This window comes from Mercenaria mercenaria, chromosome 12, assembly GCF_021730395.1.
Source record: "Mercenaria mercenaria strain notata chromosome 12, MADL_Memer_1, whole genome shotgun sequence".
NCBI classification, from domain to species: Eukaryota; Metazoa; Mollusca; class Bivalvia; order Venerida; family Veneridae; genus Mercenaria; species Mercenaria mercenaria.
In genome coordinates, this window is record NC_069372.1 from 1,113,111 (window position 1) to 1,137,615 (window position 24,505).

Consider the following 24,505-nt stretch of genomic DNA (forward strand, 5'->3'; position numbering starts at 1 on the left):
CAATTTTGTCCTTTTTCTAATTGCAGGTATTTCTACTACACTTGACAGTTCATTCTGCTTGTGCTGCGAGACGATAGCAGATGCTGTGTGATCAAGCTGATATTCACAAAACGATAATTAGAGAAATGATGTTGACTTTACATCCCACGAGATCTATACCGAACAACATTTGCGTCTTATTGGCCTACGTAGAGTGCGCATGCGCAAAATTTACTTCCGTTGCTTAGGATCTCGCGATGTGCAAATCCATCTATTAGACAATGCTGTCGACTTTAGAGTTTTGTCTTTTTAAGCCTGTTCCTTATTAGGAGTTTACCGATTCCTAAATACACTTATCAAATCCTTTCACGTAAAAACTTACTTGATATTTTGTAAAATACTTTAAAATTACAGACGGTAGAGTTTCGAAATTTTATATGTTTCATAGTTATGAGTTAATAACGAAATTTCGAAGTTATTTATTTCAAGTCATGAGTGAGTGACATCATTATTTCATTTTTGCAATGAAGTTCTTTCTTTTTGTTTTTAGATTCAATACATTTTGTGTATGAATGTTTTGAGGTTTTTTTTAAGTAGATGGTTGCAAAATTTAAAATTATCTGACGCCGTAATTCGATTTTGTTGGAATTTCGTAATGTTCTCAACAACAGATTTACCAAAAAACTATGCATGATTTCCAAAACGTATAAATTACGTATTCTTTTTAGGCAAGAGCAAAATGTCAAACGCTTCGTTAAAAGATCTATTAAATATTATGTACGCATATTGGACTATACATTTGTATATATATTGATATATTCAAGTGTGGTCGTATATTTTTAAGGCTGGTATACTTATATCTTAATCTGATGACAATATATTGCTGATATCAATCCTAAAATCATTCAAGAGGGTTTTTTTTTTTTGTTTTCTTTCAAAATACTGCTACGTACGTTTTTAAGGGAGACAAAATACGTCACATGTTTTTGACAAAACAATGGCTTCAAAAAGACTTATTTTGCCTAAATTGTTAAAATGCATCATTTCATTAAATTCGTTAACCGGCCAGTTTTGTGTAGAGAACTTACGGAATAGACAATTAAGGTGAAATGTGATTGATTATGATTTTACCTTCATAGAATTGTACAGTGAAACGTTTTATAGGTTCATGCATATAAGATAAAAAGTCAAATCAGTGGAAACGCTCCAGATGAAGCTTCAAGAATATTTACACACTTTTTCCCTGAATTTAATTTGACAGGTTTTCTGTATAATCGTACTGATCGTAGAAAATATGTCGATTGCTTTTACATGTAAGTATGATTTTGCATATTTTGGATTAAAGGATTTAAGCAGTACCGAATAAATAATTCAATGTAGCGGCGATTCATGCCGTAGTCTGACAGTGTAAAGTAAAAAGAAAAATGAGCCGCACCATGAGAAAACCAACATAGTGCATTTGCGACCAGCATGGATCCAGACCAGCCTGCGCATCCGCGCAGTCTGGTCAGGATCCATGCTGTTCGCTAACGGTTTCTTTAATTGCAATAGGCTTTGAAAGCGAACATCATGGATCTTGACCAGACTGCGCGGATGCGCCGGCTGGTCTGGATCCGTGCTGGTCGCAAACGCACTATGTTGGTTTTCTCATGGTGCGGCTCAAATGAAGCAAGAGAGGCGCCGTAATGACATTTATTTTTCACTGCAACTGAAATATATATAATATCTTAAATGGCACATTTGAACCCTTATTGCAGTATGATTCACAATGACCTTTCCGGTGAAGATTTAAGCAACTTATAACAGTAATTAGATCTGTATCTACAAAGTGCGGGACTTGTCAAACAATGTACAATATAACAATAGCAGCTGGGTGTTCTGCTACTTTGCAGACTGCACCCACTTTCCTATGACATTGCCCTTTAATGAATACGCCTATAACCTTTATCAGTAAGGTCATTGTGGATCTCTGCTTCTATAAAACAGCAATAAATGGTTCCGATATTTCTTATTTTATTTCTTAAATCATTTTAAAGACTATGGAAGGTACTAGACACTAACGGTACCCTCCCTTTGGTTTAAACATATTTATTTATCAAGATAAACATTACATATAACATACATACATATAACTTCCATACAATACAAATATCAAGACAAGTGGATTGAATTGAAAGCTGCTAGAGCTTATAGTAATTCTCTCTACCCTCCCTTTACCTCCCTCTCCCGAAAATCTAAATATATGCGTTTGAGAGTGCAAATATAGCAGCTTTTAGTTGTGACTATGAATTTCATTATTTAAAATAGTGTTTCGATAATGAAACAAGAAATCCTTGTTCTCTTTAAATTTCCAAGCTGCATTCGAAGTAATGATATAAATCAAAGATGCGTCTTCTTTGATATTCCATTGTTGAGAGAAAGATGTAGGTGTTTTCGATCAATATTTTGCTTAGAAAAAAGCTATTTGTATTTAAATTTCGTATCAGTCTCGGAAAATATTTTGTAATCGAATAAAATGGTGTATGTTTAAACTGAAAATTGAGATATTGAAAATAATACACGAGTTTTCACAGGCAAGAATATTATTATTAAGGACATGTTTAAACCAGGTATTAATAATTTTTGTGCCCTCCCCCCACCAATGAGTGGTGGGAGCATATAGATTTGGTCTTGTCCGTGCGTGCGTCCGTCCTTCCGTCCGTCCGTCCGTCCGAAGTTTGTGACGCACCTAGCTCGAAAAAGTGTTTGATATAAATTGATGAAACCTTGCATGAATCTTTATCATGGTATGAACTTGCGCATCTGTTATTTTTCATCTTATTTTACAGAGTTATGGCCCCCCTTAAATAGTCAACTGCACATTTTCACCTTGTGACGCTAATAGCTTAAAAAGTATTTGATATAAATTAATGAAAACTTGCAGTCTTTATCATGATATAAACTTACGCACCTTTTATTTTTCGTCTGGTTTCATCCCCTATTTTTAAAGTAGTAAAAAATGTACATTTTCACCTAATGACGTGCCTAGCTCAAAAAGTATTTGATGTAAATTCATGAAACCATGCATGAGTCTTTATCATGATGTGACCTTGCTTCTTGAGAATCTTAGCGCTTATTACAGAGTTATGACCCTTGAAATAGCCAAACTAGTGGAATTTTTGTTTGTGATGCTCATAGCTTAAAAAGTATATGGTGTAGAATAATGAATCCTTGATATAAAATGTTTGTTGAGGCTATACCACCTCAAGACTGCAAACATTTGAAATATTGTCCTTTATTTGTGACAAATGTACCAGTGGGGGCACACCCTGTGTCCTACAGACACATTCTAGTTGTTAATCAATTTACTATTTGGTATTATAATGCCAAAACTTTCTTTATTATTCGTATGCTTACATAGGCTATGATGTTCACTTTTGTAAATATACTGTATAGCTTTAATTGTTGTAGATGTTAGAAGGTGTGGCCATTTTAAAAGTTTTTTATTATTCATTTATTGTGCCGTGTAATGTAAATGCCTAGAAAAGTCCTTAGAGTGGATTTTAGACAATTGTCAAAGGTATTTTTTTCAAATTTGTAGACATTAAAATATAATGAATAACTTTAATTGTTGTAGAATGTTAGAATGTGTGACCCTTTTAAAAGATTTTTATTATTCATTTATTGTGCCGTGTAATGTAAATGCCTAGAAAGTTTCTTAGAGTGGATTTTAGAAAATTGTCTAAGGTGTTTTGTCAAATTTGTAGACATTAAAATATAATGAATAACTTTAATTGTTGTAGAATGTTAGAATGTGTGACCCTTTTAAAAGATTTTTATTATTCATTTATTGTGCCGTGTAATGTAAATGCCTAGAAAGTTTCTTAGAGTGGATTTTAGAAAATTGTCTAAGGTGTTTTGTCAAATTTGTAGACATTAAAATATAATGAATAACTTTAATTGTTGTAGAATGTTAGAATGTGTGACCCTTTTAAAAGATTTTTATTATTCATTTATTGTGCCGTGTAATGTAAATGCCTAGAAAGTTTCTTAGAGTGGATTTTAGAAAATTGTCTAAGGTGTTTTGTCAAATTTGTAGACATTAAAATATAATGAATAACTTTAATTGTTGTAGAATGTTAGAATGTGTGACCATTTTAAAAGATTTGTATTATTCATTTATTGTGGCGTACAGTGTAAATGCCTAGAAAGTTTCTTAGAGTGGATTTTAGACAGTTGTCAAAGGTGTTTTGTCAAATTTGTAGACATTAAAATATAATGATATTTCGTTCATTTTACCTGTATTTGTGGTGAAGTGTTTGATACTTTTGGTGGCAGATTTTATGTCATTGACCTGGTTGTTTGAAACTTTAACCGCATGTTAAACAAACCGCCGCTTAAATTTTGATTCAAGTCTTTGTTTGAAACATTTTTTGTGATGTTTTGATTTAACTGTGAAGACTGTTTAATGTTCAAAATCGTACATTTGTTTTATTTTGACTTCTAAAATGTTGAAATATAACCTTAAAAGTTATTTTTCCGTTGTATTAATTACCTGTTAAAATTTCAGACAACTGTGTCCAGATTGGGTTGTAGTAGTACATTTTTATTTCAACTTTTATAAGTACATTGTACTGTGTTAGTAAAATATTAACAGTGAATTAATGTCAGTATTTTTAAACGTAACCCTTTAGAAAGTTTTAGCTTTGATAATGAGATAAAATCTGTAAAAAGATCCTTTGGAAGCAAAGAATTCAAACAGGAAGAACTCGGTTTGACTGAGTCTGTTCATGAGATAAAGCCGCCGAAAGTTTTAGTACTGGAGGAAGATGAATATATTTCACTAGCAAATGCGTCAAAGAGAAAATCTGACATTCCTGTTGCCAAGTCTGTCATTATGTTGAAAGAAACAAACATTTTACGTAATGAATTAAAACGTTCTGGTAATAGTGATAACAGACAGCTTGCATCTATATGCACAATGAATTTCATTTGCTGTTATTATACATATAACCGTTTCATTTTTTATATAAAATATGATATTTAATTCATTTCCCCCAAGTTTATAGTTATGTTATGTTCTTTGAAATATAGTATTTAATTCATCTCCTACATGTTTAAAGTTATGTAATGTTCTTTGAAATATAGCATTTAATTCATCTCCTACATGTTTAAAGTTATGAAATGTTCTTTGAAATATAATATTTAATTCATCTCCTACATGTTTATAGTTGTGTTTTGTCCTCTAGCTTGTCTGATCCCAGCAGTCTGAATATTTCTAACTTTCTGCCAGTTGGAATTATTATCAGAAACGCAACCAGCATCAATTAATACTATTAATTTAATTGCGAGTTCTGGATTGTTTTGAAGGACAAAGACTAAATTATTAACGACTTGCCAGCCTAGTTAATTCTCTTAAATGGTTCCTATCCGATTTTAGTTTTTACACAAAGATGAAAATTGATCAGTCTGTATCTATATGCTGATTGCATTTCCTCAACGTAGCTAGATGAATTTTCAAGACTCGAAACTAATAACATTGGCCAAGTGATTAAGAGCAACTACTTCTGGTCTGCTCACCTACACTTGTTGAACGGGTGCATATGGGTCGAATGATTAAAGAAGCTGAGTTCAAATCACTCACTCATTGCTGCTGTGGTTTCAAAACATTGCTTGAGCTATAGAATTATTTCGTAAATGGAAGCGAGGTGGCTGACTTACTGAATGATGCCTATTCTATTCTGCTCAGGTGCAAGCCCGAGCTCGGAACAATGCTCGGAAGGTCAGACTATGCCTTCATTTTCTATCAAAATACTGAAAACACGACACATGATCTAAAGTTTTTTCAGTATGTCTTTTATTCCAATACCATCGCAACCAAACCACAGCAGGCATCATAGTCTCCTTGTATCAGATTCTGACATTTGAGGAAGAAGTCCTGATCGAGCGTGAAGGGCCAGTGGTTCTACCCAGCCATACACCCAGCCTGAAGTATTGCCAGACACGCTCTTTAGCTTGACGGGCTTCATGGATATCGGTTTGACTTAAATTGCTACTGATTGTATCACAGACTGAGACTGATTCGGAAAAGAATTTCATATATTCAGATGTTTCCTGTCAGTATTGACTTCTGTTTTATGCTGGGGTTTCTGGATGTTCAAACTTTCCCAAAGTACTTGTAAATTTCATAAAGTGAACATTTTTACTTCATTATTCAGCAATTATACTATGTGCAAAATCCAGAAGGCAAAGGATTCCATCCGAACATAATATATAACTGTCATACCCCAAAACGGTACAGTAATTTTATGTTTGTTTAAGTCATTTGGACATTAATTTGTTACATAATATATACAGAACAAAATTTTAAAGGCCACTCAATTAACATTGAAGCCAAAATTTAAATTCAGTCTTTACTTTCCTTTGAATTCCGTCCATTAAAACTAATGCTAGCTGTAACCATGGCGGTCTTTTCATTAAAGAAATAATATATAGCAGAGGCATGTTTCAATATATTTAGACACGACGTAGAGGTTATACGAATGCGGAATACCTTCTCAAGGGTGTAGCCAGAGTAAATTATTCTACGTGTTGTATAACCGATTGGGGGTGTTTAAATGTATCACAAAATGGTTCTGCTCCACATTTCGAGTCTAATATGTCTTTAATGTAAAGTAGATGTTAAAGGGAGGCACTATTTCATTGCACACGTGTGAGATTATTTTTTTTTAACCGTTTAATCTGATTCTGACAAAATGATTTGTTTATATATATAGGGAATAGTGACCTCTCTATTTTGTGACCAAGTTTTTGACGAATCGGAGAATTGAACAATTGTAGTTTGCGTCACCCAATAAACATAGTGTAAAATTACATGTTTGCGCAGTAAGTTTAGCAAGAAGATTATTTAAGTTCCTATTATATCTGGTTGTAATATTTCTTGGCAAATAACAATAATTGGAATAGTCTTTGCAGGCGGTCAATCAAGGATCATCTGTATTAAATTATTAAACAAAAATTTAGCTGGCTACTTTATTTGACTGTTTTGTAGAGCCGTTTTGCTATGCAGTTCACCTAACAAGTGTTCCCGGACTTTGCACCAGTACTAACCAGTTCTCTACAAATAACTCACAACTTTTCAACACGAATCACAGGGGGTTAAGATTTCAGTTCCATAACTCTGTCATCCTTCAAGGGATTTGATGTTACTTAGCACAAATGCACAAATGTTCCCCGTTATGAGATGACGTGTCATGCACAACAACAGGACCCCTAGTTCAAAGATCAAGGTCACACTTGGATTTCAAATGTCAGTAGGTTTTCTTTCCTTCAGGTCCATAAATTTGACATGTATTAAAAAGGATTTTAACATTACTTTGCACAAACGTTCTCCATGATCAGACGACGTGTCATGCATAACATCGAAATCCCTAGCTTAAAAGTCAAGGTCACATTCTGAGGTCAAATATTACTAAATTGTTCCTGCCCAGTCGCTGTCATCCATCAAGGGATTTTAATATTACTTTACATAAATGTTTCCTATATTAAGACCATGTGTCTTGCGCAACACTCAGATCCCTAGCTCAAAGGTCAAGGTCACTCTTGGAGGTAAATGTTCGATCCATAACTCCATCATCCTTCAAAGATAGTAATATCGCTTGGCACAAATGTTTCCCATAATGAGACGACTTGTCATGCGCAATACCCAGATCTCTATCACACAGGTCAAGGTCACTTTTGGGGTGAAAAGTCAATAGGTTTTAATTTCTGTCCGGTTTTTAGCTCTACCATCGATTAAGTGATTTTGATATAACTTGGCACAAATGTTCCCTGAATGAGATATGTCGCGCGCAACTCCCAGATCGTAGCTCATTGGTCAAGGTCATACTCAGATTTCAAAGGTCAAAGGTAAGTACGTTTATTCCTGTCTTGTCCATTATTCGTCATCCATCAATAGATATTATAGTATAGATGCACCACATCGACTAGAAAATATCATTCTTGCGTATGAGGAGAGGAAGGGATTGACAGAACGATACTTTCTGATTTGTCGTTAGATATTCTGTTCACAACGACAGAATGAAGATTCAAACATGCAATAAGAATAACAGAACTTTGAATAACTCTAACAATAAACAAACGAAACTTTGAATAACACGTACAAACAAACAGTCAGAATAACGGAACTTTGAATAACACTAACAATAAACACATACAATTATAATAACGGAACATTGAATAACACTTACAGACAAACAGTCTGAATAACGGAACTTTGAATAACACTAACAAATATACAATAAGAATAACAGAACTTTGAATAACACTAAGAATAAACATATACAATAAGAATAACGGAACATTGAATAACACTACCTTGCATACAATAAGAATAACGAACATTGAATAACACTAACAAACATACTATAAGAATAACGGAACATTGAATAACACTACCTTGCATACAATAAGAATAACGGAACATTGAATAACAATAACAAACATACAATAGAAATAACAGAACTTTGAATAACACTTTATAAACACATACAATAAGAATAAAGGAACATTGAATAACAATAACAAACAAACAGTCAGAATAACGGAACTTTGAATAACACTAACAGAATAAGAATAACACTATCAAGCATACAGTAAGAATAACGGAACATTGAATAACACTAACAAACACACAATAAAAATAACGGAACTTTGAATAACACTAACAATAAAAACAAATTTATTGACTGTGAAGGAAGAATCCAGGTGTCCCTCCGTTTCGTGCATTATTTCATCTGACCGTACGTAAGCCCACTGGATGGCTTCCTCATATGAAGAATTCAACGCTCAGGGCGAGGAGAGAGTGATTAGAATTCAGCAACCTTAACCACTCGGCCATAATGAAGCTTCGAAGAACAACAGAATCATAATAATCAGGATTTTGCAAGGCCGTGTTTGAGCAATAAGCCTGTTTTGACTGCGGCGTGCACATCCGCCATTATCAAAATTCAGTAGGCGCGAAAGCTTAATTATCGCCATTGTTGTTTCGCTTGGTTGTGAAAATTTAATCAGCGATCGAGCTAGATTTTACAAAAAAGCCAGTGGATAATTCTAAAAAAAAATATTGTAACATATAGCGGATGTTTGTTTGTTTCAGTGTAAGCTTGAAATATCTTCTCGAGTTAACACCAGATGCAATATTTTCACGAGTAGCATAGTCACGAGTGAAAATGTAAGATATGGTGTTCATGCATGAAAGAAATTTTGATCTTACATGTAAAACAAACATATTTTCTTTTTATTTCATGTTTTAATTACATGTACCCATTTGTAGTTTCTTACGAGTAAAAAATATATTGGATATTTTTTCACTTTGAAAATACCAGATATATTTCGCTCTAATATTTCAGTAATTCACTGAAAAACATGTAATAAAAAAGTATATATATATTTTTAAATATTAATGTCGTAATTAAGTTTGAAAATAAGAATTCAGAACATAAAATTTGTATGAATAAATAGTTTTGTTTGTTTTAATTGGATTTAACATCGCACCGACACAATTATATGGCGATATTCCAGCTTTGATGGTGGAGGAAGACCCCAGGTGCTCCTCCAGGCATTATTTCATCATGAGCGGGCACCTGGGTAGAACCACCGACCTTCCGTAAGCCAGTTGAATGGCTTCCTCACATGAAGAATTCAACGCCCTGTGTGAGGCTCCAACCTGCATCGGTGAGGAGCGTGTAAATAATAGTTAAAGGATAGAAATGTGTACATTATCATATATACATCATGGTCGAGGTATAAACTGAAGGGTTTTCACAGGGGCTTTAACCGTTGTGCAAACCCCAATATTATTAGTATACGTATATATGAGATCATGACTGAGTTTTTTATCTCGAGGAAAGTTTTTATTCTTAAACATATTTATTCACATTTGAACCCCAGACAAATGTCCTCCTTCTGTGTTTATTTATTTAATGCATAGCATGCATTAAACTTTTAACGATTAACTGACCGAAATATCGCGGGAGCTGTCTAATGTTATAACCGAAACATTTTTGTAGCCAAGGAGGGAGGCAGATTTGTCAATGAATCTGATATTTCAACTATATAAAGTCTACATTTTTATGTCGGTTGAATTTTTTGTTTTTCTTGCTTGGGAATATAATATATACAGGGACAAATTGTGACATAATTTATGTAAGTATGGGTCAGTTATTAAAAAAAAAATATATATATATATGTAGGTAAGAAAACAAGTCGTGTGCTTATTTCAAACAACGTTGCAACTATGTAAAGATTTCGATTTTTAGATATTACACTGGGCGTGTTTAAAATAAACGGAAAGCGAAGGCGTGACGAGCGAAACAAGATGGTCCGAAAGGTCAGCGTAATTTTCGAGATTAAATATTTTATTGATTTTTTAGTTTCCGCACTCTTATCCCTGAGGGATTCATTCATTTTAGGATACAAATGAGCCGCACCATGAGAAAACCAACATAGTGCGTTTGAGACCAGCATGGATCCAGACCAGCCTGCGCATCCGCGCAGTCTGGTCAGGATCCATGCTGTTCGCTAACGGTTTCTCTAACTGCAATAGGCTTTGAAAGCGAACAGCATGGATCCTGACCAGACTGCGCGGATGTTGGTGCGGCTCAAGTCATTTTGAAGTACAACGAATACGGTTTTATTTCAGCAGATGCTCCTTTAACTATTCATAGAATGGTTAGCGTTTTATTTGTGGCACTAGTGGTGACAGTCTTGTCGTCGGCATTTGTCGCCGGTGATTACGACTGTATGTGTAATTACAACGTCGAGAAGGAGGTTTTTCCGTCGGCAAGTGTGAATGGACAACCGCTCGGTTATCTGTACGAGTTTGACTGTAAGCCAATGGTCACAACACAAGATGCAGGAAATACTTGGTACAAAATCCAATTTGAGAAAAAGGTATAATAATTTAAATATTTCACTAACTAGTACATTTCAGATTATAAAATCTACAAGGGATGTCTAAAAGTAATTTCTTCATAAATCATCAAAGATAGAACACTGTTGTATATTGTAGATTTATATTCCAAAGTCATTATCCCTTTTGACAAAAAACAAGTAACTACTGGTCATCTTTCAACAAAATAGTCGGTGGTCTAGTGGTAACACGCTTGACTTTCAATCCAGAGGTCCGGGGTTCGAATCCCGGTCCAGGCACTGGACATTTCTGAGATGCTCTTGAGTGTCTCCCACCTAACTAGAGGCCTGTACTGGTTCTTCCCAGGAAAGACGGCTTCACGTGTATCGGTGTTATACACCGGACACGTTAAAGAACCAGACTTTTCGCAAAGAGCTAAGCTAAATTAGCCGGACACGTCTGTATCTAAAAAGTTCTCTCTGTCTGTTCTGGGGGCTTTATCTCACTCTGTCCCTCTGGTCAGATCGCTCTGTGTCTGAACTAGTAGAGGATGAATTTCGCGCCCTGTGTGGCTGCGTTTGCTATCTGTAAGACGCTTTGAACGTGTTTATCATGAAAAGGGCGCTATATAAATCTGGTATAATTAATAATAATATAATTAATCTTGCAGCACTATTTCGTGTATTTTTGAACACTCTTGTAAAGATCCACTTTATCACTTTTTAAATTATTTGTTTGCGCAACAGTAACTGAGGACATCAAAATCCGTCTACTAGCGACAGGCTTCAAAACTTTATAAGCATGTTTAACATGAAGAGCTCTAGGATAGTTAATTCCCCTCTAAGTGACGCAGTCGCCAATAGAGAATGTTTCCGGTAATGAACCCGTGGTGACGATTGATAATGTCCGTATTATTACGTACTTCCGTTAGGCCATTCGGCATGCATCGGACGTAAAAGTAGCTCAACATTCACATAGCTTTCCGTAAAACCGAAAAATGCCGAAATCACATACGGAGAAATCGTATGTTGCCGATTGTCCTTACGGGTCCACTACCTTGACGGGGAACACAGTATGAGATTTATATTCGGGAAAACAGTCATTCAGAACTGAGAGAGCAATACTTGTACCTAAAGGTTATTATATTTGTATAGAGAAATATGCATGAGTTCTGCAGCGGGAATATTGCGCGACTTTTGTAGCGCAATATTATTCCGCGAAAAAAACAAACAAAAAACATGTGCATATTTCTCGATGCAAATTTAATAATTATGGTGGTTGCTTTCTACCCCCGCTAGAATGACGGAACGAAACAACGCCAAATGTGAAAATATCGTTCCGGCGTTCTGGCGCGTTCGGGTAGAGCACGTGCAAGGTATAATACCCCAGTCACACATACGGCGCGGAAAGCTACGTCTAGCCACGGATAAAAACGTAGTAATCCGTATCGACCCGTATTGAAACGTACCTGAGACGTACCTTAATGTAGTAAGCCGTATCAGTTCGTACCAATTCGTACGGCTCAGGTACGGATCGATACGGGTTACTACGTTTCTATCCGTAGCTCGACGTAGCTATTTGCGCCGTATGTGTGACTGTGGTATAAGAAAGTATGGTATCGTTATTGATTTTATGGTTATAATTTTTATTCAGCTAGGTTTCGTACAGAAAGACAATCAAGTACGGGTGCAGGTTTGCCCTGGTCAGCCTCCTGCTATGGATCTAAGTAAGTCATCTTTGAAAAATGTTTCGAACAGAGTGCGCATTTGTGTAATCAATAATACGTCCTCATGACTAGTTGATTGATTCATTCTTCATAGTGGTTTGACTGATTTAGTTCCGCACTCTACGTCCTCATAGCAATTTAATTTATTAAGTTCCACTCTCTACTTGATTCGTCCCATTTTTTGTCCATTTCCCTGTAATGACATTTGACTGATTAAATTCAGTACTGTTTCACCTAATAACGATAAGTCTTACTAAGTTCTTTCCTAAAAGTTACTGTGATTTGAATGATGCAGTTTCTCTATTTCCACACAATGATTTGACAAATTAAATTCGTCCTATGAATGACATGAATATTTGTTCTCGCAGACAAAGTCTTTCCAGCATACTTTTAACACATTTAGAGTAATTCATACCTTACTGAGCACTACAAAAAAAATCTGCATTTATACCTCAAATATAAGTGAAATAAATTGTTGATATGTGATGCAGTTTTTTAAAATCTGAATCCATGGTTCAAAGTTTCACTACTTTTTGACTGATGTCCCCTTGGCTCATTTAAAATGAACAAAATATTCAAAATGAAATCGAGACTAATGTTGTATTTTCACTTTAAAGTACCAGACACAACAAAAGCACCCATTGTAACGAGTACCACACAAAAACCCACAACGTCGCCACCATCAACAACTACAACCAGACCTACAACCTCTACAACAACAACGACGCCTACGACTACAACTACACCAACAACCACAAGAAGACCTACAACTACACCAACGACTACAACCAGACCTACTACTTCAACTACAACTACACCCACAACTACAACTACGCCCACAACAATAACCACGCCTACAACTACACCAACGACTACAACCACGCCTACAACTACACCCACAACAACAACGACGCCTACAACTACACCCACAACAACAACCACGCCTACAACTACACCCACAACTACAACCACGCCTAAAACTACACCCACAACAACAACCACGCCTACAACTACAACTACACCCACAACAACAACCACGCCTACAACTACAACCACGCCTACAACTACGCCCACGACTACACCATTCAAGTACTCTAGTAATTACTGGACAACGGCAGGTAACAATATTATTTATTTACCTCTATATAACCTATGCAAACATATCTATATGAGGTATGAAATTCAGAAACTGCTGTTTTGGTCGCTGATTTAAAACACTTGCTCATCACCTCTGTTTGCCGGAGATTGTGGCCGTGTGCTTATTAATATTCCATGTGCTATCAGAAAGTAGGTGGTTCTATCCATCAAATCATCTTGCCGGAGGGGCAAATGAAATTAGCGTCCGTCATTGAAGCTTGACTCAAATGGCATATGACCAAAATTGTATAGGCAACAAATACATGTACCTGTTACAATACACTAAACAAAAGTTATAACCGGTCACGTAAGTGCATTTCTCAGAGTCATGATTTGTTATATGTCAGTTAGAATTTAAATTCAGGTGTTCCTATAAAATGTCATAGAAAATAAGCATTAAATCATATCATGGTGGACTGATTTTGCAAGCCCTCGAAATCAAAAGGCGCAAAATCTGTCAAATTGTTAAAGTGCGGTGTTTAGTTTTGCAATTTGAAAAATGTTAGATGAAAGATGAATGTTAGATGAAAAATTCATAAACTTCTTTTCTTATTACAATTCGCCGACCATCATTTTTAAAGATATTTCTTGTTTGGAATAATGTAGTTTAATGCAGTTTACGTTTTCTTAAAGATATTTTAATTTTTAGCTAAATTGGTCCCTATCCCCATTTGTAACAAAATAGCAGGAGACCTTACGATATTGTTACACATCGAGTTTGATAAAAATCCATTACATTTTAGTGGTTAATGCGAAGAAAGGCATATCTACTTTTAGCTATAGTGGTCCCTAATAGGGTCCAAGTTCCTATATAAATAAATTTGGAAGAGGACCTTATAATGATGCTCTTGACCAAGTATGACAAAGATCCACCAAGCTGTTCATGAGACGCTGTATAAAGGCATTTCTAGATTTAGCTCTAGCAGCCCCTAAAAGGGGTCAAATGATCCAGCTGAACAAAGTTGGCTGCGGGCCTAATAAAGATGCTACAAATCAAGTTTGATTAGAATACATGAGAAAAAATCAATTAAAGGATTTTTTTATTTATTATTTTTATTTATTTCTAAAATAGGCCAACTGATCCCGCTTTAACAAATGCATATTCGCTATTCATGAATATTTGGACAATGACGTCACACCTATAAAAAAGTGAAGGTCAAGCAAAACATACAATTGTAATTATTTCAATATTTCTGTTTCATAAGCAAAGTTTGACCGTTGTAATATCACATACTTTAGATAAACTGTATGCAGAGTACCTTCATTTCAGTGTAATGAGATTCAGTCATTATATATCATATATATAATGAAACAGATTTCAACTGAGTTCATTTGCATACCATTCTAAAGAAAAATATTCATATATAATAAATCAGTTAAATAATCTATAACAAATATATCAAAGCAAATAAGTATTCATTTTAATATGCAATCTGAATAAGTCACAAAAGCAAGAAACCTTTTCATATTCAGACGACAACTGTAACAAGGAAAATCTTTTAAAAAGCACTTCTCTACATAAAAGACTCTTATCACACCCTTATGCATATGATACGCAGACCGTATTCAGCTCTTTCTTTAATTTGATATATTTTGGTATTTGAACAGGTTTTTATCATATTTATTAAACTTACTTATCATTTTGAGATATATTAATATTCTTGCTAAATATACTGAGCCAAAGTTAGCTTTAAAACTGTGAACAGCGTCGTTTAGGATAAACGCTTTGCTACATTTCACTCAGCGTAGCACAATCAACAGAGTGAAAGAAATTGACACTCTCGTCCAATCAGGCAGAGCGTTGCATAAATCTTCCATTTTGATAAATTATCTATAATGCATTATCAAGTAGTTTGATTTGCCAACTGAAGTCACGTGGCATAGGAAACGAAAACGAATTTAGACGGCGTCGCCGAAAAATATGATCACACTGGTACGAAGCAGAACCAGTGCGAAATTACTGTATGATCTAAACTAGTGCAAAAGCAGAATATAATGCAAACCAGCACATCTGCACAACTGCTGTACACAAAATGTTGTTACGTTGTAAAGGAATTAAATATATAGCACTACAATATTCACACATTCAATAAGTCGTTTATTATTTTCATATGTCAATAGCTAATGTGAGCGGAACACCCTATCAGTATGTAGGAATATCGTACAACCTGTTAACTGGCTACCCTAACACACAACCCGACCCAGGATTTATGATAAAGCGACGCATCTTTCAGGTAGGTAAATAGATTTTCTATTATTTTTCTCTTCATTTACCATGATTCGAAAGAAAACACATTTAGTGTTCTGTGTCAAATAGCAGGCCTACATGGCATGATCCATATATTAACGTCCTACAAGCTGTGTTCAAAAATTATGAAGAAGTCTTCCTGAATTTTTGTCAAAGGTATAAGCGCTAAGTTACTTTGGTTCCTTGCAACCACCTTGGATTGGAACCAGGAAGAAAATGCCACAGTACTCATTACTTTATCACGTGACTATCTTTTCTGCATCACGTTTTATTTAGGACAATCTGCGTAAATCCCAAGTATTCTTGAACACTTCTGTTTATCTCTGTTTAGATTGTGTGCTCTAAATGGAATATGATAGGGTTATTATAATATATAGCTCGATCTGGGCTACTGTATTCGGATTGAGTGGATTTTGCCAGGTCGGACCTCACGATGCGCGCAAGCGCCGAGTGTAATCTGTCCTTGCAAAATCCACGAGAAAAATCCATGACAGCCTAATACAACATTCCAGATCTAGCTACTGTTGTAATGACACTTTTATTATATACCTCAGCCTTTTTTGTTATATAATGTTTGTCGATGTTAAAATAGAGATGAGTGAAGTTTTTGTGTGAGCTTTTTATAGAACTGTATTAAATGAAGGTAGTCCGGCATCATACAATGCAAAAGGTATAATACGGATTTTTTTCTGTCTGTTCATATTTACTTGTGAAATACAAGCTGTATTTTTTTGACAGAATTTATATAGGTATATAATAAAATGTATTATTGTTTGATTTACAGTTAACCGGAAACCCGACTTCCGTAAAGGAAGCTGTCTATGAGAAACAGTCACATTGTATACAGCAAAGGAAACCGATGCTTATTTATGGGTCCAAAGCCTATCAAAATGAACTCAAAGAGTACATAAAAGCAAGTCGTAAGTTCTGAAATACAGTAAAACATGTATATGAAGACCAACAGGTAAACTGATATTGTTTATAAGTAAACGAGGATCTTTGAAAGCTGATTTCAGTAAAATCTGTATTAACTACCAAACCAAAGGAGCTACCAAGTCTGGCTGTTTAAGGCAGCTTGATGCGTAAGACAAGTTGAAGTTAAAACAAAAAGTAAATTTGGGTAGTTAGCTGACTGGCTGCTTAAGGGGCAGCAATCACAGGTGACAGTAAAGGCAAAGTCAGTAGTATAAATTAATATGTGTTGGTCTTTATTTAGAGGATGTCTTTAGTTGACATTTATTTGTCTTTATTATTTTATATTATAGGTTGCTAAATTTGTTTTCAAATTTCATTACTATAATTTGTACTCAATGCTCTTGCTTTTTTATCTTGCTGCTTTTATTCTACCTCATTAATTAATAAGAATTAAAATATTTGAACCTGATCAAACGTTTCGTAAATTTACCTGCATCTTCTGTTCTTTACAAAGTAATTGCTATCAACATTTCGTTTCAGCGGAACATAATGCTCACGTGACAGACTCGGCGTTTATTTTTAACTCGAAATTTCATTCGCTGCGACAGTCCTTGGATAGAAACAGCGGAAGCTATATATACTTGCATGCGCTGACAACCTGTAAACTCGGGAGCGTGAGGTATACCACAGAAAATGCTGCTTCAGGACATTTCACGGTGTCCCGAGAGTTTGCTAAGGACGTGTGTTCGTTACCGGAAGGTTTTAACAGCCTTAGCAATCCGAAGTATATGCAGTTCTTGGACAAATGGGGAACTGTAAGTTATTCACATACACTATTGGTAAAATCAATGTTATTTTTCAATATTTTCCGAGCGTAGTTTCAGTAGTTTTTATTAATCTTTGAAAATGCATACTAAATAGTTCATGCACAGGTCAGGCTCTAATACGTTATATTATTCTAGGGCAGTTTTTATGATACCGGTATTCCAAATAAATGAAACCATGATAAAACGAATTATCTTTACCCTATTTTTTCTTTGCTTTATTCACATTTCACAAAACCTAAATTCCTTATTAAGACTAAAGATCTAAAGATAAACTTGTGTACATCGTGACAACGTTATCTGTTGCACATTATCTGTATCAATATCCGATCAAAGTTACCTGTATCATCGAACGGTGTCTGTTACAGATTGTGTCCTACATGCATATAAGTTAACGGTATCTGTTACATTTTATGGCCTACCTTCATCAACGAACGGTATCTGTTACAACCTTACCGTATACCGTGTTACTTTCAATGATGTTGTTATAGCAGAAACAGTATTTAAGACATCATGTGTACATACGGCAAAATTTACAGATTTTGTGGTCGTTTTACATTAATATCGTTTTGACTACCACATTGTCAACTATTGTTGTCCACAGTTAAGACAGCTCGAAGCGATGTAACAGATAGTACCTTCTTTTTGAAGAGTATTCAATTCCTACCATAAACCTACCTTGACTGCAATTTTCAGGGGGGGGGGGGGGGGCGTAGGTTCAAGCCCCCCTGGGACCAATTTTTTTAGCGATTTCTTGCTGTTCAAAGCGAATTTTCCTCTGAAACAGAACGGGTAGAGTTAGACATCTTTAAAAATACCGAGTTACATGCGGTAAAAGTTCTCTATTTTGCCTTCATTCTTTAGATTACATATTGTGGAAGAAATGTAGGTAGGTTTTACTTCAGCCCCAAGGTTATTTTTGAATGAAGTGAGCAAAATTCAAAACAGACCCGCAGGATTCGACCTTAATTTTTCAATGTTGGAGTTAGAATTCTGTCTCATTAAACCGTTTACTTGAGGCACCCTAGAAAAAATGATATTGACAGTTTTATTTTAAGTTTTATAATTGTTTACCAATAGTTTGATGTTTCTTTTATAAAAAAAATAATGGTATAATGAATTCTCTGCAGATGTTTTGGATAAAGGCCATCACTTTGAAATTTGTCTCTACTTGAGCTTGAGGAAATACCATAAATTACAAAAAAATATAAAAAACGGCACGGTAAAAGTTGTTTAAAAATTGCAACACAGTGCGAAACACGATCAACTTTAAGAATATACCAAGTGCCATTTTTTAAACATTACATTGTTTCCAAAGTTCGCAACAACAAATAAATCTACACATTGTATACATATATGTTTCTTATGAGAGAAACATTTTGAAAAGAGCACGTGTGTCTTCCCTTACCTATTATCTTTTTTTAGAGCATAGTGACAAGTGTTGATTTGGGAACGAAGAAAATTGATAGCTATCAGACATCTCCCATTAAGGTGTACCAACACGTTCGACAAACGGTTTGTTTATTCTGTATTTATAATTGCGACAAAGAATTGCAGACTTAAAAAATTGTGCATGCCATAGAATGTTAAACTACATTAAAACCCTAAAACCCTAAAACAAAGTACATTCACAATGCTACGTCATTGGTGATATTTGACCTGTTTTATTTGTATGTCATTGAAATAAAAAGGGCAGATAACACATGAGAAATTGAAGTTTGTTGGTAGTCAACATGATTGCGATTAATTTTTAAAGATTTGTTTTTACAAGACGTAGATCTACCTATAGTTAAGTTTTATGTTTTGAAGGATGGAAATTTAATCGAACAAGGCGGTGCATACATGAATTTCACATCGTCAGCTACAATCAACACCCACGATTATACGAACAGCAAAGCATCCAATGCTACAGCAGTTTTGGGGACATTTGGATATCCTCACCATGCAATGATTGGCACCCCATCAAACCAAATTCCGATTGCGGCAGAACTGGTTCCCATTATAGACGCATTAGATCCAAAATACTGGAATCCAGTAAGTTACGTTACAAACAGGTTGATTCTGGTCTTAAAGAAATTAAGTAATATTCATAAGATACACATAAAAGTTAAATCTGACATAACGCATGCCTTATTAAAATTTCATAAAATTTGAATTATATTATTGTATTTTTGTTTAATTTACTGTCATGCTTTATTTTTCAAAAATGCCGTGAAATGCTTATAAATTTTTAGATTGTTTTCTTAAACGAGCGAATTTCATTTAGGAGGCAACAGGGATACTGGTAATGGACATTTTACATTTTAAAAAGGTATACATGTTGGTATGAAAGGACAACAACGTAAATTTGTTTTGTTTCATACATTTCGGACAGTTTCTCATGTTTCTTTTTAAAAATGATGTAGTCGTAAAATAGATAACTTTAAATAATGACATTGTAAAGTTGTTTTTCAATGGTAGTTAACATTTATTATAGTTCTCAAAAATACTGTCGTTGCTGGTAAAATAGGAAGTTTTGCATCAGAAAATTTGTAAAGTGGACTTTACCTTTCTCAGATACTTGATGAACTGGTGGCTGAAGGAATATGTAGTTCCTCTATATATGACTCCGGTGTAGGAAGATATGGCTTCAGTCTAAAAATAGCTCTCAACCAATATCCGGGTTACCTAGATACAAAGACCCATCATGTTGCAACAAGTCCTCCACTCCTTGGTAGGAATTGTTCTTGTTATTTTCGAAAATGTCAGGTAATTATTTAAACATTTAGGCACGGTGTCCTTTAAGGAAACACAACTTTTGTCATATCAAAATACAAGATTGCTAATATCAAACTGCAACTGCCTCGTACTTTTTCTTTGAAATTATAAAAAAGCAGTACATTCTGTTGTTGTTTTTTTTCGATTTGAATTCTTTTATATAACTAAGCTATACAGCTATGTTGCAGAACGTCACCGGTCCGACTTAGCTGACGATAATGCTTTAGTGTCCGAAATATAGTAATTATGTTTGATTTGAGCACAAATTAAAAGCCAGAATGGAATTAAAGCAACATTAAACTTTGTTTCAATCATTTGTTTTTGTATTTTGTATTCAGACCGTCATACGATACACGTGCCAATCACGTGGCCTATAGGTACCTATGGGCTGATAAAAGCGACCAGCGGCTGTCCAGCCGATAATGCACATTGGTCGGAAGGCTACAGGAAACAGGATACGGAGGACACAAAGGCACAAAACATTTTTTCACCTGGCATTCAGACCTATTTATCTGGTATTTAGATTTCATTAAAATTTATAAATCGGTCTGACCCTTAACAAATGACCTACCTAAAATGAGGTGATCGGAGTTGTAAATCTGATTACGAATGCTGTCTTGCTGGTTACGCGGGTTCGACACTGCCACATAATGCACCATGTTCGCTTGTTCCCGGTCTTAACTTGTGCGTATTAAGAAATACAGAAGCCAGTAATTTTAGATCGAGGCATTTTACTGCGTGACTCTCAACAGCAATCGCGGTCGGTGGTCGGACAATCGAAGTAGACCTATTGAAAAACGGCGTTAAACCCAAAACAAACAAACAAAGACCTATGTGTTTCTTTAACTTGAACATGAGTAAGCGACAGCATACTAGATGAATAAATATACATGGGGTCTAACGCTGAATAAAATAAGTTAAATTCTCTGTCCAGACAAAACAGCTACTGGCTAGGAAGATACTGTAGTTACGTTCATTTTATAATGATACCTCACCTTTACGAATGCACGGTACTATTGTGTTTGAAGTATGTATTATGTCAAAGTTATATCACCTTGAATTGACATTTTTCTCCATGCATTATTTTTTGTTGAAAAATGATATTTTTTTCGAAAGATTTTGTTTAAGATTTAAATCTAAATGTACTTCTAATATGTTAAAATTTCAGATCATAGTTCTATATAAGATCAACATATAACCTATATCATGTAGAATTATTGAAACATATCTATAACATGACTGATCAATATTTATCTGAGCTGCTGGATTTGACCTTTTACCTGCTAAATTTCTAAAGTGGACTGGTCTATTATTCAATTTGGGCTATATCAATTATTATTCGAAGGGGTGTTTACTGAAAATTTACTGATTGCAGACTATGATCAGCCTGCAGGGGTGTGCAGCCTGATATTAGTCTGCACTGGTCGCAAAGGCATCACTACCTGCCGCCAGGAGGCTAAAGGTCAAAATTATGGTATAAAACACAGCGCGTGTTCTACTATACGGTTTGATTAACGATGCAGTTTGTATACATGTTTTACAGATCGCATAAACGTTTTATATAGATATCGTCTATAACACACAGACCCATTGAATATTTGTTTAAATTTAGTAACACATAATAACAATTTCTAAATATTTTAAGACTTTTCATTAAACTGGATATGTGCCACTTTAAAAACACGACTACAGAAATGTGACCCCTTTAACATGCTCGCTGTTGAGTTCATTTTGAATTTTATATTTCACTATTCATGTATCTATTTTGTAAAGACTGGACTTAAATCTGTGTATGTACCGCAATAAATTATGTGTTATTTTACAGGTGAGTTCCATGAAAGTGATATACTGACTAGATACTGTATGAAGACTAGCACACACAGCATGTCTGGAATACAGTACGACCAGTCTTGGCCCAAAGGCACATACTGTATTCTGAAGAAAAGCTTTTGCCCATCTGGTAAGCCAAGAACAAACTTTTTCGGTAGAAATATTTTTGATACACGTACATACATCTTTATATCGATGGATTAGACAGAAAGTTCAAGTAACCCTTAGCATGCTGTACTCGATTGATTCTGCCTTTGCGACATGTGCAGATCATGATCAGCCTGCGCATCCATGCAGTCTGATCAAGATCTGCACTGTTTCACCATTCACTCAGTATCTTTTTGGTAAGCACCCCTTGTGACAATTAATGGTACTGACTAAATTGAAAGATGGAAAAGTTCATTATAGAAATTTAGCAGGGTAAGTGTTAAATGTTCACTTTCGTCCCATGTTATGAATTTGTCAGAGCAGATGCTTCCAGCGTTGTTTTAATGCAGAATGTGGTTAAACATGAATAAATCGTAAATTTTTTTAGTAAGTTTGCTTTAAAATAATCTTCTTCCATTTATATATCAAACGGATGAAACTGGAGTGTTAAGGGGTCCGTTTCTTCACAAATGTATTTATTTAGCCTAGAGTGTTGCCCTTTGTGCAAAACTTCTGCACAATTTAACAGGAGTAAAGTAGGAGATGTTTCTATTTGAGTGTATCTCACAATGATTATCGGGATCAAGTAATCATTGAAACACTTCACGTTCAAATGGCTACCACCTTCATTTGCACTGAATTATTCAGGTTGATTTCTAAATAATAATTAAAAAACATAACCCAACGCATTTTCAGTTGGGTCGTTTCACAACCTTTTTTTTATAGCTATATTAATCATTTTAGACAGTGAGAGGGTGTAACTTTTTAATATATTGTTTGTCCAACTTGCTATTAATATGGACGGTTTTTTGTTCTTGTCTTTTAAAAATGCAAGTTTTTTCGGGTGTTTTTGGTTGTCTTGTGTTGGGGATTTTATAGGGGTATTTTGATGGACCGTACCTTTTATACGTATGTTGACAGGATTTGGAAGTGGATATATATTCTGGGACGATGAGAATGTAAATAACAAAAATACTAAAGGTGGAACTCTACCAGACGGAACTTACGATACAAACACAAAGACGTACTATTGTTGTAGGTAGGCCCATACACAAATTATCTTTATACACTCAATAAAACCTGTAAGGCAACATGCTAATTATAGTTTGGTAATGCATGTATTATAACAAAAAGGTTGTACATTTTGAAATCAATTCCACGTTTACAACAATATGTTGGTGACTCATTTCAACATTTTTAAAAAATCAAAACATTCTTCTGTGTAATAATTCTATTCATTTGAAGACCTCAAGTAAGGTACTACACGTAATCATAATAGATTGTTCTTTTATTATTTTGGCGGACCATATTTAATATATTGCAATACACTGTGCCGTCTCCAATGTATGTTCACTTTTGTTAATGTTTGTAACACACTGAGAAAGAACTATCAGTTTTGTGACAACGTTTGCCAATGGTCACATTTTCAGTTAGATTTCGTCCCAAACATTTAAATCTTATTAAATATATATTCGACCAATTGTAAAACATCAAACTTAACAAATTTTAGTAAAATTGTTTCCAGGAGCGATGGATCACCGAGTACAAAGATTCTTTTACCAACAGACCGCCCATTTATATTGGTGCGATATAAAAGAACCTGCCAGTCAGTGCACGGCATGAATGTACACGAACTTTTCGTTCAATGGCACGATGAAGATGTGAACAATTCTGACAGGTATTATGGGGTGCATCCAATGGACGATGGAGGAAGCAAAAACCACAGGCTGCATTACTGTTTCTATCAGTCAGCAAGCGGAGGTGCTGCACTTGTTGGTTGAAAATGTATACTTTATGCTTATTGTGACAGCTTCATAAATAAAACTAGTTGTATGCTTTTGATTTTGTCGGGTCTATGCCTTACGTCGCACTGACACAATTAAAGGTAATATGGCGAATGTCCAGCTTTGATGGTGGAGAAAGACCCCCAGGTGTCCCTCCATGCATTATGTCATGGGCAGCACCTGAGTAGAACCACCGACATTCCGTAAGCCAGCTGGATGGCTCTTTCACATAAAGATTTCAACGCACCCAGTGAGGCTCGAATCAAC

The 24,505-nt window shown here is 35.0% G+C and overlaps 1 protein-coding gene across 2 annotated transcripts; it reads left to right on the top strand.

Moving 5' to 3' along the window:
• The first annotated feature begins 10,028 nt into the window (after positions 1–10,028).
• LOC123534795 (uncharacterized) lies at positions 10,029–24,286 on the top strand. 2 transcript variants are annotated; one of them, XM_045317219.2, is made up of 14 exons: positions 10,029–10,164; positions 10,661–10,911; positions 12,524–12,596; positions 13,214–13,714; positions 15,855–15,967; positions 16,766–16,901; positions 17,437–17,711; positions 19,146–19,235; positions 19,530–19,754; positions 20,277–20,433; positions 20,816–20,992; positions 22,303–22,437; positions 23,376–23,493; positions 23,980–24,286. In XM_045317219.2, the coding sequence occupies exons 2-14, from the start codon at positions 10,687–10,689 to the stop codon at positions 24,233–24,235; spliced, it is 2,481 nt and encodes an 826-aa protein (XP_045173154.2). In that variant the 5' UTR covers positions 10,029–10,164; positions 10,661–10,686; the 3' UTR covers positions 24,236–24,286. The 2 variants fall into 2 exon arrangements, with proteins under 2 accessions (XP_045173154.2, XP_045173153.2); XM_045317218.2 differs by having other exon boundaries at positions 10,040–10,164; positions 10,664–10,911.
• The last annotated feature ends 219 nt before the right edge of the window (positions 24,287–24,505 follow it).